General features: G+C 50.1%; 1 protein-coding gene across 1 annotated transcript in view; it reads left to right on the forward strand.

Annotated features, from left to right (window-relative positions):
* Nucleotides 1-222: 222 nt before the first annotated feature.
* The window catches only part of LOC124711473 (glucose dehydrogenase [FAD, quinone]-like), a 42,386-nt gene continuing 26,607 nt past the window's right edge, over nt 223-16,001 (forward strand). The window contains exons 1-2 of the mRNA XM_047241579.1: nt 223-426; nt 14,044-14,289. Of these exons, the coding sequence (XP_047097535.1) occupies nt 223-426; nt 14,044-14,289 (450 nt within the window). The remainder of the gene's footprint in view (nt 427-14,043; nt 14,290-16,001) is intronic.

Consider the following 16,001-nt stretch of genomic DNA (forward strand, 5'->3'; position numbering starts at 1 on the left):
GTTAACGAACTTTTTGTTCATCCCACATAACGTCTACGGACTAACGCGTTTTGGCACTCAGAATAGGGTGACGACGACGACGACGACGACGACGCGATGGAGAGCTGCCCGACCAACGCTTCGTGGTCGTCGGTGGAGGCGGGGGCGGCGGCCGGGGGCGGCGGGCTGGGGGCGGCGCTGCTGGCCACGCTGCTGACGACGCTGGCGGGGGTGCCGGCGCGCATGCGCGCTGAGGCGGGCTACCCGCCGGACGCGGCCGACCGCCTGCTGCCAGAGTACGACTTCGTGGTGGTGGGCGGCGGCAGCGCCGGGTCGGCCGTGGCCGCGCGGCTCGCCGAGGTGGCCGAGTGGCGCGTGCTGCTGCTCGAGGCGGGGGCCGACCCGCCGCTCACCGCAGACATCCCGCCGCTCTTCCACAGCCTGCAGGTGCCCCTCCTGATATCCTATCGGACATCCTTCTAAACGGCGCACTGCAGAAATCGACACGTCGTCGGAAGTCCCCTGCAGAAAACTAGAGCCGTGCTGCCTCTATAACCGTCCCTAACTGCGGGAGTGTTGCTGCTGAGGATATTTGGACGGACTGACCTCTAGATTATTTCCCGTAAATGTTCGATGGGATTCATGTCGGACGATCTGAGTGCCCAAACCACTCGCTCGAACCGTACAGAATGTTCTTGAAATCAGTCGCGAACAACTACGGACCGATGACACGGCGCATTGTCATCTATAAATTTTCCACCACTGTTGGGAACGTGAAGTCCGTGAATAGCTGCAAATGGTCTCCGAGTAGCCGAACATACGTATTTCCAGTCAACGGTCGGTTCAGTTGGAACAGGGAACCTCGTCCATTACACGTAAACACGGCCCACACGATTATGCAGCCACCACCAGGTTGCGCAGTGCCTTTTTGACAACTCGCGTCCGTGGCTTCCGAGGGTCTGCGCCACACTCTAATCCTACCATCGGCTCTTACCGCCAAAACTCGGGACGCGTGTCACCAGGCCACGCTTTTTCAGTCGTCTAGGGTTCAACCCACATGCCAGGAGAGGCGCTGCAGACGATGCCGTGCTCTTAGCAGAGGAACTCGGGTCGGTCGTCTGCTGTCATAGCCCACTGAAGACAAAATTCGCCTCACTGTCCTAACGGATATGTTCGTCGTACGTCCCACATTGATTTCTGCGGTTATTTCACGCAGTGTTTCTTACCTGTTGGGAGTGACAACTCTACGCAAACGCCAGTGGTCTCGGTCGTTAAGTGACGGCCTTCGGCCACTGCATTGTCCGTGATGAGAGGTATTTCCTGAAATTTTATATTCTCGGCGCACTCGTGACACTAGGGATCTGGGAATGTCGAACCCCCTGTTTCCGAAATTGAATGTCCCGTGCCTCTAGCTCCGACTACCATTCTGCGTTCAGAGACTCTTAATTCCCGTCGTGCGTCCACAATTAAGTTGGAAACCTTTTCAGATGAATCACCTGAGCGCAAATATCAGCTTCGCCACTGCACTGCCCTTTCCTGCCTTCTATATACGATACTACCATCTGTATATGCCAATATCGCTATCCCACGAGTTTCGTCACTTCAGTGTATGTATAGGGCTGACAAAACAAGATACCTCAATGGATTCCGTACCAACTACACTGTGAGGTCGTATGATTGAGGCACTACGATTCCAGAATATTGTTTTAAACGAAGGATCTATCTTTAGGACCAAGATGGTAAAAAAAAAACTGTGTTGCCAACTATCGTCAGTGACGAAATGGAACAGCTTTGAATGATGTTGGTTACTTATAATGAATTGGGAGGTAAAACAGCCATCAACCAGAAATTTCAGTAGCACAGTGCATTACCAGCCTCGCTTCTACTGGAGGTGGTGCCCACTTGTTCGTTAACGGCCTGAGCGCCGCCTAACCCTTCCAATCACGCTGTTTCTTACATCCTCGATGAACGTACTGGCCAACAAAAATAAGTGAAGCACCCAGAAGGAGAGGAGTAAACGAAATGGAACTTCACGGGTTGAGAGGGTATGTGATATTATTTCGGTAATTTCAAAACGGAATCCAATTGACAAAAAATTTGCAGGATATTTCCACTTATTAACATGACGTGGCGCCATCTCTGACCTGGACACATGCATTTACCCGGCTGAGAAGCTTGTCATGAGGTCGTCATATTCTCTCCTGATGCTGGCGAGCCCGCAACTGTTGTAAGAGGACCTTCATAACCTGGGATGGAGCTGACGGCCCAGTTGAGCCACCCCATGTTCTATCGGGTACAGATAGTACCTGCACTTCAAGCACAAAATCCACAGGGATCCGTGCCATGTATGGACGAGCATTGTCCTGTTGAAGAACAGTAGCACGATACTGCCGCAAGAGAGGTAAAACATGAGGACGTGGGGCGTCTGTGGAGTACCACTGTGCTCCCTCCATCACACAGTCGACGGCACCCCACACCACAGCAACATGCTTTAACACCGCTGTCACTCCCCAAAACATTAGATGAATAGGACGTCTCCCTAGGTCGCCGCCATACTTGCGGACGATATTCACACGGGGTAATGTAGAACCGCGATTCATTGCTGAGCGTAGTGTGACAACATTCATCAGCAGTCCGTGTTTCACTGTAATGAAACTGCTCCAAAACAGCTGTTTCTGCTGTGGTGTTAATGGCGGCCTACCCGTGGGACGGTTAATTCCCTAACCCGGCCGTTGTCAGTCTCTGACAAATGGTGAGGGATGTCCATCACTTGTTCTTGAACGGTAGGCGCAGATGAGAAGGCACTGCGATGTGCTCTGTGCACAACACGGCCATCCTCCCTTGTGGTGATCAGATGTGGTCGGCCACCATCGGACCACTGTCACAACCGTACGGCCCACGAATCTGGATATTACAGTACTCGACCAGCCGACCAATTGGAGAGCCACAATGAAGCGCCTTTCAAACTCTGTTAGGCGCCGGTACTGCTGTCTCTCACGAGTGTGCGACATCTTCGTGCCCGTGATCACCCAGCATCTGACTTTTCACGTCTCTTACATACCCTACAAGGCCTGGCAGCTACACTAAACACGAAGAACACCTATACTCCCTGGTGGCCGCTCTATCTGTCACAGAGAGGTACAACTCTAATCATTTGCATTCCCGCCGATTGTGTGCATGTGTCGAGCTTTATACCAACATACGATTATGTTTTCTTAGTACTCGATTTTATCAGGTGGTGTGTAAATGCACCAATTATGGCCGCTAAATTCATTCTAATTCATTTGCTACTGGCCAGTTCCAATGTTAGCATTATTCTCAAGCGGAAGTAGACACCACCATGCAGTTTATAAGTAAAAGAAAAAGTATAATTCTAGTTATTCAGTTTCACCAGGTGTTGATGGCACCATTGTCCTCGAAGATGCGACAGTACTCCGAGAATTATTCCCTCAACATCATTGTATATAAACTTATCTTCCCACCGAAAGTCTTAATACATAGAAAAGGCAGGAGGAAAGGGAGGAACCCCCCTATGGGTTCTGGGGTAAAAATAGGCCTGCGGTATTCCTGCCTGACGTAAGAGGCGACTAAAAGGAGTCTCCAACGTTTCGGCCTCAATGTGACGGTCCGCTAAGGGGTTTCACCACTACATTTCAAAATTTTCCGCTAGTGCGTACCATTTGGGGAAGGACGCCTTATGTGGTGCAACTTAAATCCATCTTGCCCTAAGATCTGGCACACCCGATATTGTCATAGAGTTGGACTTACACCGAGCTTCTGGCCACATCAGCTGCAGTGTGTTCTGGATAGCATACATTCCCTCCATTGTGCACTTCCATCTTTGCCCTCGTGATATACATGGATATTCGACACCCGACATCCAGCACGGTAGCCAGTCCATTGTGGTGGGGTCGTCACGTACACTCTTGGTGGTAGCCCCCTGACTACACAGGGATCACAATGCTGATGCCTGAGCTGCTATCTCCCCACGTATCCCGAGGAGTAGATGCCTATCCCTCTGGGGCATGAGGACTCCCGGCAAAGGCCATCCTGCCAGGTGGTCTTTGCTGTGGCTGGGTGGTGCCCGTGGGGAGAGCCCCTGGTCGGAATGGGTGGCATCAGGGCGGATGACCCACAATGAAGTGTGGTACATCATCTCTCGCTGGTGGGCCTCCACCAGCAGTCTCTAAGCGATCGAGGTCTAACCTCAACGGGAAGAAATATGATCCAAGATCATTTCCCTCCCTGGCCACTCCATGGGAGGAACGCATGGCTAAAGACAGCAGTGGAGATTATTCACCCCGTTACCTCGTCTGTACGCGAGTTAATGGTGAACCATTTATGTTGACAAAGCCTCAGTTTTTTGTGGAGCATTTAGAGGACAAGTTCGGGGAGGTGGAGGGCTTGTCCAAAATGCTCTCTAGGTCAGTTCTAATCAAAACAGGATCCTCTGCCCAGCCAAGGAGGTTGCTCGCTTGTGACAAGTTGGGGGATGTTTCAGTTACCATCACGCCCCATAAGAGTTCAAACATGGTCCAGGGTATTATATTCCACAGGGATCTTCTTCTGCAGTCAGACGATGAACTACACACCAACCTAGAACAACGAGGTGTTCACTTCGTCCGGCACGTCCATCGGGGTCCAAAGGATAATCAGGTAGCCACTGGTGCCGTCATCTTGGCCATCGAGGGTGACATCTTACCCGAAAAGGTCAAGGTGATGGTCTACCGCTGTGATGTGAAGCCATATATCCCTCCTCCAATGCGGTGTTTTAAATGCTGGATATTTGGGCATATGTCATCCCAATGTACTTCCGTCATTACGTGTCGAGATTGTGAACGTCCTTCGCATCCCAATACTCCATGTGCCCCGCCTCCTATCTGTGGTAACTGTGGAGCACACCATTCCCCCTGCTTGCTGGACTGTAGGATCTTCCAGAAAGAATGGATGATCATGGAATATAAGACCCTGGACCGCCTGACCTACACTGAGGCTAAGCGGAAATATGAGAGGCTACATCCTGTGCCAATTGACGAAAACCTACGCCACTGCTGCAACAACGGTTCTCCCATCTCCCGTGTCGTCCCATATAGTTGGCTATATGATCCGTCAGAATCCACCTGCCCCCTTGATTGTGGGGGGGCACTTCACTCCCTGTTGCTCCTGCTCCATCTACTTCAGGAGCAACACCCCCCCCCCCCCAAACCATTTGGGACATCGGTTCCCACTTCCCAGCCAGAGAAACGTAAGACTTCTTCGGCGCCTCTCCCCAAGAAGGGGTCCCTTGGGGACCTCGCTTCGCAAGTTCAGACCAGTGGAAAAGCGGACACCCGTAGTGGCTGAAGCAACCACAGGTCGCTGGTCATAGGGCTTCATGGCTCTCGTCCGTCCCTGAGACTGACCCAGTGAAGCCCTCCCAGCCAGAATCACCGAAGGCGCAGCGCAAAAAGCTGAAAAAGAAAAAGGCTCACAAGAATCCAGCCATATCGGTGGCACCCATCCCACCACTTCCTACAAGCTCAGTATCTGAGGATGAGGTCGAGATTGTGGCATCTGCTGAGGACCTGGGTCTCGCTGGACCCTTGGACACAATGGATGTCACTCACACGGGTACTGAATCGGTGGCAGCAAGTGACCCAGTGGCGTAATCTGCCTCCCCAGTCCCTTCATGCCTTTCTCAGCCATGGACAATATCATCCTCCAGTGGAACTGTGGCGGTTTCTTCCACCATCTTGCTGAGTTCCGACAACTTCTCAGCCTTCAACCTTTCTTCTGCATTGCTCTTCAAGAAACTTGGTTTCCAGCGATGCGAACCGCCGCCCTCCGTGGCTATCAGGATTATTGTAAGAACTGGGCAGCTTATGAAAGGGTATCTGGTGACGTCTGCATCTACGTCCTTCACTCTCTTCACAGAGAGTCTGTCCCTCTACAAACACCTTTAGAGGGTGTCACTGTTTGGGTGTGGACGCCTCAGGCTGTAACTGTCTGCAGTCTGTATCTTCCACTGGATGGTGATGTCCCACAGCATGTCCTGGCTGCGCTGATCGCCAAATTGCCGAAACCTTTCCTGTTACTGTGGGGTGGATCAGTGGCAACGGGCATAGGCAGCACCATTGAGCATGTATTGGCACAGCTCGACCTTTCCATTTTAAATGATGGTGCCTTCACACATTTCAGTGTGGCACATGGCACGTACTCAGCCATCGACCTTTCGATCTGCAGCCCTAGCCTCTTACTGTCTGTCCAGTGGAGTGTGCATGACGACCTGTGTTGTAGTGACCACTTTCCGATCTTTCTGTCACTGCCACAGCGTCACTCTTCTGGGCGCCCATGCAGATGGGCTATGAATAAGGCTGACTGGGACTTCTTTTGCTCCATTGCCACTATTGAGCCTCTTTCCAATGAAGCCACTGATGCAGTGATTCACTCGGTCACCACCGGCATCATTACTGCCACAGAATCTGCCATTCCCCTCGGTGGAGGACTGTGCCTTGGTGGTCGTCTGTGATCGCCGAGGCGATTAAAGATCGCAGGCGGGCGCTCCAGCGTCACAAGCGGCATCCCTCATTAGGAAATCTCCTCGCCTTTAAATGGCTCCGTGCTTGGGCCCGCCGCATCATTCGCCAACTCAAGCAGGAGTGCTGGGAACGGTATGTCTCCACCATTGGCCTCCATATCTCTCCATCGCAGGTTTGGGCCAAGATTAGGCGCCTCTATGGCTATCGGAACCCCTGTCACCGTCCCTGGGCTGTCACTGAATGGAGCAGTTTGTACTGACTCCGACAAATGCAAAGCGCTTAGCAGACCATTTTGCTCTCAGTTCCGCTTCTGTCACTTACCCACTGGCCTTCCGCTCCATTAAAGAGCGGTTGGAATGTCGGAGCCTTTCATTTCACACTCGCCATCCTGAATCCTACAATGTTCCATTCAGTGAGTGGGAATTCCACAGTGCCCTAGCCGCTTGCCCTGATACAGCTCCCAGGCCAGATCGCATCCACTGTCAGATGCTGAAACACCTCTCAGTGGACTGCCAGCAACGCTTCCTCGACCTTTACAACCGTATCTGGGTCAAGGGTGAGTTTCCGTCGCAATGGCGGGAAAGCATTGTTATGCCTGTTTTGAAACCTGGCAGGAGCCCATTGGAGGTGGAGAGCTACCGCCCCATTAGCCTCACCAACGTTCTTTGCAAGTTGCTCGAACGCACGGTGAGCCGGCGGTTCAGTTGGGTACTAGAGTCTCGGGGCCTTCTGGCTCCGTCTCAGGGTGGGTTCCGTAAAGGCCGCTCCGCCACCGACAATCTCGTGAGCCTGGAGTCGGCCACCCGTACGGCCTTTGCCCGCCGTCAGCACCTGGTCGCTGTCTTTTTTGACATGCGGAAGGCGTACGATACGACATGGCGCCATCACATCCTCTCTACGCTTCATGGTTGGGGGTCTTCGGGGTCCGCTGCCGATTTTCATACGAAATTTTCTGTCGCATCGTACCGCGTGCAAGTCGGGGCCTCTCATAGTTCCCCCCCGAGTTCAGGAGAATGGGCTGCCACAGGGATCTGTCTTAAGTGTCTGCCTGTTTTTAATTGGAATTAACGGGCTCGCTGCGGCGGTGGGAACGTCTGTCTCAGCGTCCTTGTATGCTGACGACTTCTGCCTCTACTATAGCTCCATTGCCATTGCAGCTGCTGAACGTCAGCTGCAGTGCTATCCGCAAGGCGCAGTCTTGGGCTATAGCGCACGGCTTCCAGTTTTCGGCTGCCAAGACCTGCGTTATGCATTTCTGCCAGCGACGCACTGTTCACCCTGAGCCGCGGCTCTATCTTGCTGGCCAACTTCTTGCTTTGGTGGAGTCACATCGGTTTTTGGGTGTGGTTTTTGATGCCCGGTTGACTTGGCTCCACATATTTGGCACCTTAAACAGATGTGTTGGTGGCATCTTAATTCTCTGCGATGCTTGAGCCACACCAGCTGATCTACCCTCTTACGGCTCTACCAGGCGTTAATCCAGTCCAGTCTGGATTATGGGAGCCTGGCTTATGGTTCAGCATCCCCTTCTGCGTTGCAGGTGCTGGACCCAATCCTTCACAGCGGGATACGACTTGCCACTGGAGCTTACCGGACCAGCCCTGTGAACAGCATACTTGTGGAGGCAGGTGTCCCTCCACTGCAGTTACGGCGCCATCGTTTACTGGCCGCTTATGCTACACATGTTTGTAGCTTGCCCGGGCATCCTAATTATCGTCTGCTGTTCCCTCAGTCAGTCTTCCATCTCCCAGAACGTCGGCCCCGGTCGGGGTGCATGACCGCGGTCCGCGTCAGAGAGCTTCTCTCCGGGGTTGGGGTTTACCCTCTTCCATCTCCTTTCCGCCCCCCCCCCCTGCGTACACCCCCGTGGTGTGTGCCCCGCCCTTGCCTTCAGCTGGAATTGGCACAGGGCCCGAAGGACTCACTCCCTCCAGAGGCCTTCCGCCGCCGCTTTCTTTCCATCCTTGCCACGTATCAGGGCTCTGGCGTTGTTTACACTGACGGTTCGATGGTTGCTGGTCGTGTCGGTTATGCTCTCACGCTAGGGGACCATTATAAACAACACTCATTGCCGACTGGCTGCAGCATTTTCACTGCTGAGCTGGTCGCCATCTTTCGTGCCCTAGAGTATATCCGCTCCTGCTCAGGTGAGTCCTTCGTTATCTGTAGCGACTCCCTGAGCGGTTTACGAGCTATCGACCAGTGTTTCCCTCGCTCTCGTCTGGTGATGGCTGTCCAGGAGTCCCTCCATCCTCTTGCCCATTGCGGCCCCTCTGTGGTCTTTGTGTGGACCCCTGGTCATGTCGGCATCCCGGGCAATGAGCATGTTGACCGCCTGGCCAAACAGGCCACCAATGAATCAACTCTGGACATTGGCCTCCCGGAGACTGATTTGCGAGCAGTCTTACGCCGCAAAGTTTTCGCGTTTTGGGACGCTGAATGGCGGAATCTGACCACACCTAATAAACTCCGTGCTGTCAAGGAGACGACGACTGTGTGGCGGTCATCCATGCGAGCCACTCGCAGGGACTCAGTTGTCCTTTGTCGGCTCCGCTTTGGCCACACCCGGCTGTCGCACAGATATTTACTGAGCCGTGAGGACCTGCCTTTGTCGCTGCGGGGCTGCTTTGACGGTGGTCCACATTTTGTTGGCCTGTTCGCTTTTAGCTGTGCTCAGGCAGACATTTTCGCTGCCTGATATGCTCCCTGCCGTTTTAACAGATGACACTGCCATGGCAGGCTTAGTTTTGCGTTTTATTCAGGCAGGGGGTTTTTATCACTTACTCTGAGTGTTTGTCATTTTTCTGTTATGAGTCTGGCCTTTGGCCTACGATTTTAGACTGGGTTATTTTTCGGTGTGTTTCTAGGTGGTTGGCTTTTCCTTTTTTGTCTCTATGGTCGGCCAACCACTGTCACACTCTGTGTGATTTTAATTCCTTTTGTCTGGTCTCAGTCTGCATCTTTCTTGTCCTATGTCGCCTGTTGTCATGTCCATTGTTCGTTTTTATTCTGTGTGGGTGTTTGAAGTTTTGGAAAAAGGGACCGATGACCATAGCAGTCTGGTCGCTTTAATCCCACTAACCAACCAACCAAAGGGAGGAAAATGGTTTAATGTCTCGTCTTTATAAACGGAGTACAACGTGGCACTGGCGGAGGGTGGGGAATTCAGCTGTACTCTTTCAAAGGAACCATTCCAACTTTCGCCTTAGGCGACGTAGTGGATTCACGGAAAAGAATTGGATGGCCGCACAGAATTGAAGTCCAGTGTTTTACTACTGCGGCACGGGGCTCGATGCCGAATGTACAAGGAGCACTCAGGTGTAAAGGAGAGACTGTACAGTATAAGAAGCTAGCACGGACGTTGGTAACGCAGGCAGGTGTATTCATAAAACGACCGTCTATTGGGGATGAGAAAGGAACAGAGCGAACGTTGACCGCTGTCTCATTTGTCTGTTAGACGTGCTCGACGTGATGTCAGCGATTTGTGTGCGCTTCAGACTTCATTATGTAGGCCGAGAAAGAGGACAGCGAGGTATCATGCCGTTTATTGACTGTGGGAGGAGTGTCTGCCGTGTATGGCGAGCACAGTATGTCATGCGCACTTGGGATTTAGTGGAATTAAGGATTTCGGAAAGGTCGGGTGTTACTGAAACACAGCAGGACAAGCTAATTGTGTCGTTACTCCTTTCGTCATTGTTACGGTGGGTGCAGCCGTCTAAAATTGCCGACGATGCACGGTGGAAGACACTCGGCTCATGCTGCGCATCTGTTACGCCATCATGGCAGAGTATCTCAAGTTCCGGAAGATCTGCGCGCAGAGGGTTCCCTAAAGCCTGATGGCGGAGCAGAATTTGAACAGAATTATGGACATCACAGCAGCACTTGGAACAGTGTCACGGTAAAGATAATTCCCTGCCCGGAAAATTGCGGGGGATGAAATATGGTGTCATCACTTTGAGCCGGGGAGCGAGCGTCAGAGCCAACAAACGAACCATATGGAGTCATCCCCAGCGAACAAAATTTCAAGCCGTGAAAGCCATCTGCGGGGAAGTCCTGATACTTCGTTTTCTACTGCAAGGGCCCGTTGATCATTGTCTTTCTGGAACACAACGCCACAATTAACACAGTTGTCCGTCGGCATTTTGCAAAAATTGCAGCGCACTGCGAAGTCTAAATGCCCAGTAATATTGACGAACGGCATCACTGATAATGCCCGCCCACATGTTGGAGCGTTGAAGACAGATATTCGTGGCCGTCGGTTAGTCTCGAACGAAGAGATGCACACCTGGTTCCGTAGGCAACCGCAAACATTTTTCCGTTCAGGCACTGCTTCACAGTGGGATAAATTTATAACAATTACAGTGGTTACTTTTGAAATAATAAAGAGTTTACTTTTTTTCCATCTGCCTCGTTTCCATTTGACTGCCACTTATGCGATGCAAATATTAAGCACTCAGGTGAGAAGGCAAACTAAAGGAATACCAAAGAAACCTAAATAGTCACCGACAGCCAACTGCCACAATAATTAACAAAATGAAGTAGAATTGGGCACTAGCAAAGAGTCGCATGGAGTTTACAGCTTACAATGGAAGAGAAACTACAAATCCGAAGATGAACCGGGTCTCAAATTTATTGTTTTGTGTTTCACTCCCACAACGCCACTGTGGACTATCAGATGTATTTCCCAAACTTGATTACGCATGGAACTACAAATTTTAAGTACGCTCAGTGCATCTTGAACAATAAAAGCAACTTGGTAGAGGAGGAGAAAATGGTTTCATCAGCATCAGTGAGCCACGTTTCTGGTTGGTTGGTTGGTTTAAAAGAGGGGGGAGGACCAAACAGCACATTTCTGTTTTTGTTGGACGGAAGTGCATTGGTCTATCGAATAAGAAAGAACGAAGGACGGACACAGTGAGACAACTACTGGAGGCACATAAGCTGTTGGAAGCAGGGTTTTCATGACATTCTATGGCCACAATAGTTCATACAGAGGACATTCACAGTCCCTATGGTGAAGATCCTGGCACGTAAAATGGGCAGTGCCTGCATGGCTTGGGAGATGAAGGGACTGATGCAAGTGTTCGCACAATCTCGAATCTGACCGCGATCAAATGCGCTCAGGTCACGCATCTTGCCCAGACACTGTAGCATCTTCTCTACGGGATGATATTCGCCTCCTTAGCTGAGTATCAGCGCCTACGACTGCCATGCAGCGGGCACGGGTTCGATTCCCGTCCGGATCGGAGATTTTCTCCGCTCGGGGACTGGGTGTTGCGGTGTCACCATAAATTTCATCGTCGTCGACACACTAGTCGGCCAGTGTAGCATCAACTGATAGGACTTGCGACTCGGCGGCCGAACTTCCCCAGGTGCGGAATCCCGGCCATCGGTACCACACGATCATTTCATTTCGTACGGGACGATTTCCCTGTACATAAGATGTAGTATTTATCAGGTTGGTTTTGCCTGGTACTGTATGTGGAGCCGTTTATTTATTTCCTGTCGAGGCGCTGGGTCTTATTTTATCACTTTGCGCTCAGCCGCTGGTGGCCCTGCTACATTTCAAGTAGAAACACGCGCGACTTGCAGCGCCTGAAATTTCATTGCGCTGACCGAGGCGACGAATAAAGGAATATTCAGAATTCGTCGCATTGCTGTAAACTTTTCTGGCATGTTACTTAAAGCTGTCCAGGGCACGCTTTTCGTCTGCTGCATTGTGAAGGTATTCCACAGGGAATTTCGTGAGTACACGAAAGATCGACCGCAATGCCTCATTCTGGAGCTGTTGCCATCCTCCAGACAGGGCAGAAGTAATCCGTAACAGGTCTGACACAGGACGCCCGTCGTCTGCAGAGAGGGCTGGTGATTCTTTGATGAGCGGACCGACGGCGCCCAGGGTGTTGCTCGTCTCCTTTACGTCGTGTTTCCGCAACAGCTGGCGGTTCAGTCTGACTTCTAAGTATTTCACTGTTGGTGTCCACGGTATCGGAGTACGAAAAAGCGTGGTGCTCCCTGTTTTTGTGACTATGCCTCTTGGTCAGGATCATCGCTTGGCTCTTAGCTGCATTGAAACCGACGCGTCAGCCTGCTGGGAGCATGCAACGACGGTACAGGCTGCAGTCGGCGCTGTATGGCTTCTGGCAGTTTGTTTTGGTGTACCAATGCAGTGTCGTCAGCGCAGGGGTACATGGTGTGGCTATAAAATAACGGAACTAGTGCTACAAAACGTTTTATTTCAGAAAAAAATATATATTTGGTTATTGTCACCCTCAGTATACTCCCCTCCCCTATCCCTACAACGTTTTTCCTTTGGGTGCTTCAACGGACTGAAATCTTGTTTCTTTTAATGGAGAGTTGACCTTCGGGTATAAATATGTCACACTGTGCTACGTGACGCGAATAAGGCACGTGATCTAATACTAGGATGCTACTTTGATAGAAACCTCTTAACAGACAATGCGGTATGAGACGGTGTCTTGTCTCGATGCGGAACCCATGACGTCTCCTTCCTCAATTCGGGTAATTTTTTATTATTTTCTCATAGAGTTGAGATAGAACCTACAGGTAGCAATTCTGATTAATAGTTAGACCTTCAGGTACCCAGTGAACATACACAATTCCATGAATATAGAAAAAAAAACCCTAATCGCTTTGATCATTGAGTTGCTTGGACCGGCGATTATTTTGTGGATCCTAAGTGAAAAACAAAGTTTCTGCACATGTTATCACCCTTTCCAAAAAATTAGGATCATTTTAAATGGTGTCAAAGTGTCAATACAAACGTTTTCCCAACCTCTTTTTGTTCTAAAGTGAGATATTTGAGCCGGCCGCTTCAGTCCGGAACCACGAGCCTGCTACGGTCGCAGGTTCGAATCCTGCCTCGGGCATGGATGTTCTTTGGTTAGTTAGATTTAAGTGGTTCTAAGTCGATGGGACTGATGACCTCAAATGTTAAGTCCCATAGTGCTCAGAGCCATTTGAACCTTTTTTCGAGATTTTTTTACACGAGTTTCGCGCACACTTTTCTCATGTTAAAATGGTTATGTAAAATTTGCCTTACGCAATTGCTACAGTTTCAGCAGTCGATTGAATTCTCAGCCGACCATCAGATCGAATCAGAAACTTTTTGATATTTTCATGTGTTTTTGGTGTTGGAGGTCGTCCTGGGCGTGAGTCACCCTCAAAGTCTTCTCGGGCAATTTGGAAACGCTCCAACCACTCAAAAACGCGCGTACGTGGTAAACGTTTAGCGCTATACACTTCTTTAATTGAAATACAGGTTTCGGCATGAGTTTTACCAATTCGTTGCTCTCTTATTACGCTTACCATTTTTTCCGGCAAAAACTAACAACTCTCACATAAACGAAGGTCACGGCCACACTGATTTGTGTACAGCCGCCAGAGACGCCGTATTCGGCTTCACATCTGTGACAGCCTCATTCCTATTACTTTATAGCCACATGTCTTGGCGACGTCGGTAGGTGGGCGGAGTATGCGGCCGACTGCTATGGGGCTGCCTGCCACTGTGTGCTTGCTTGTGCAGGAGTCGGAGATAGACTGGGGCTACGAGACGGAGCCGCAGGAGGCGGCCTGCCTGGGGATGCAGGGCCGGCGCTGCTACTGGCCGCGCGGCAAGGTGCTGGGCGGCTCCAGCGTGCTCAACGCCATGCTGCACGTGCGCGGCAACCCGCGCGACTACGACGCGTGGGAGGCGGCCGGCAACCCGGGCTGGGCGTACCGCCACGTCAGGCCCTACTTCATCAAAGCCGAGAGCTTCGAGATGCCGCAGGTGAAGCCAGCTCCCATCGTACCGAACAAAGCAACCACCGAGCCCAAGGCGCGGCGGCCCCAAAATACTACTGGGTGGTTGTTAACTAAAGTTCACTCAGTCACGCAGGTCGACTGTGGGCTGTAATTATCGTACGGGAGCGAAACTTGGCAGATATGCTAATGCGATAATGCGGAACCTATTTATGCTGGAAAAATATTCTTTCCAATTTTAGCCACCAGGTGCAAATCTGGCGCAGTAAAGCGTCTCGTCGACGTTCCCCATGCTCGTATTGAACACATTGTGTAAGCGGCGGTTAATAATAAAATCAACATTATGCCTTTCCCACTTGTCTGAAATTTTTTGCCACGTCCTGTTCCTAATCCAATACATATGGAAACATTTCCACACTTCTTTTTTGCATTCACAGTGCCAGATTGCACTCGGAAGTCAAAACTGGAGCCAATTTTTCCAGCGTAATTCGGTTCCGCATTAATGCATTAAAATATCTAACAAGTTTGGCAGGCATATATAACTACAACCCACGATGAACCTCTGTGGCTAACTCAACTTCAGTTACAACCACAACCAGTAGCTACGTAATTTCCTGTTAGTATAGTAGTTATGGCGACTCTACACAGTCTTATTTACGACACACGCTTTTTGGCATTCATTATCCACGAATAACCAGTCGACACTTATTTATACAAGAATATTATTGCTACAGAGACTTAATATATGGCTTACAAACCTTAAATAAGACGCGAGAGTTCCGAATGTGTTGATGAAAAATTTCCAAGATCGAAATGAAGTGCTCTTTCAAAAGTTCAGTTTGAAATCCGCAAAAGGTTTACCTTTTGGGATAATATCAAATAAAGACTCTAGCTTCAGTCCAACAAGTTCGCGGCCCTTTTCACCCTCTGTGTTTACGTTCAGTTCCCTACTCAGCAGCACCAGACTCATTCGGCACCAAACATAGCTAGTTACTAGTTGTAAATAAGTCTCAACTTGTTAATGTACTTCGGTTTCACCAGACCTCACCACCCCTCTCCCCTCCTCCCAGACTATTTTGTCTTTCAAGAACTGACAGAGCACCTGTAGCGTATAAAATTCAACTTGACCATATACTAAAAGTTTCTGAACACGGAATATTCGTGATGTCTGTTCTGTCGGACCTGTCCTACAGAAGAGAGACAATACGCTGTTATGATTCAGCGGCCGTGAATATCAATAGTCAGGGAAATTTTTCCGACGGTGTTGGCATTACGGCATTGAAATTAATGAATTAATTGCAATTGAAAATCAAATTAATACCCGTCCTGCACAAATTTTCAACACACCAAAACGGAACACAGTTACTGCCTGGGGTTGACTTGGAGGAGGAGGAGGAATAGGCCCAAGTAAGGACTGAACATCATTCGCGACCAAAATATTTATTGAACAACGTATGCTTAAAAGTAGAATCAAAGCAATTAAGAAAAATTTACTTGCAAGATTTCAACAGTTAATAGAAAACATGTTAAGAACAATAACAAAAAGTGTCAAAGGTGATCAAATTTCATAAATGCGCACGTCCCTGAACATGAGCTGCAATGTTTACTTTGTTTTCAAGTGAGACTTTAATACACTGTCACACTGACCCGCAGTGTAGTGTTAAAACATAAGAAATCCAAAATGATATAAGTGATTATGAACATATCTATGTTCAAAGGCGACAAATGAGCTTTGCACTT

Source organism: Schistocerca piceifrons, chromosome 8 (genome assembly GCF_021461385.2).
Source record: "Schistocerca piceifrons isolate TAMUIC-IGC-003096 chromosome 8, iqSchPice1.1, whole genome shotgun sequence".
NCBI lineage: Eukaryota > Metazoa > Arthropoda > Insecta > Orthoptera > Acrididae > Schistocerca > Schistocerca piceifrons.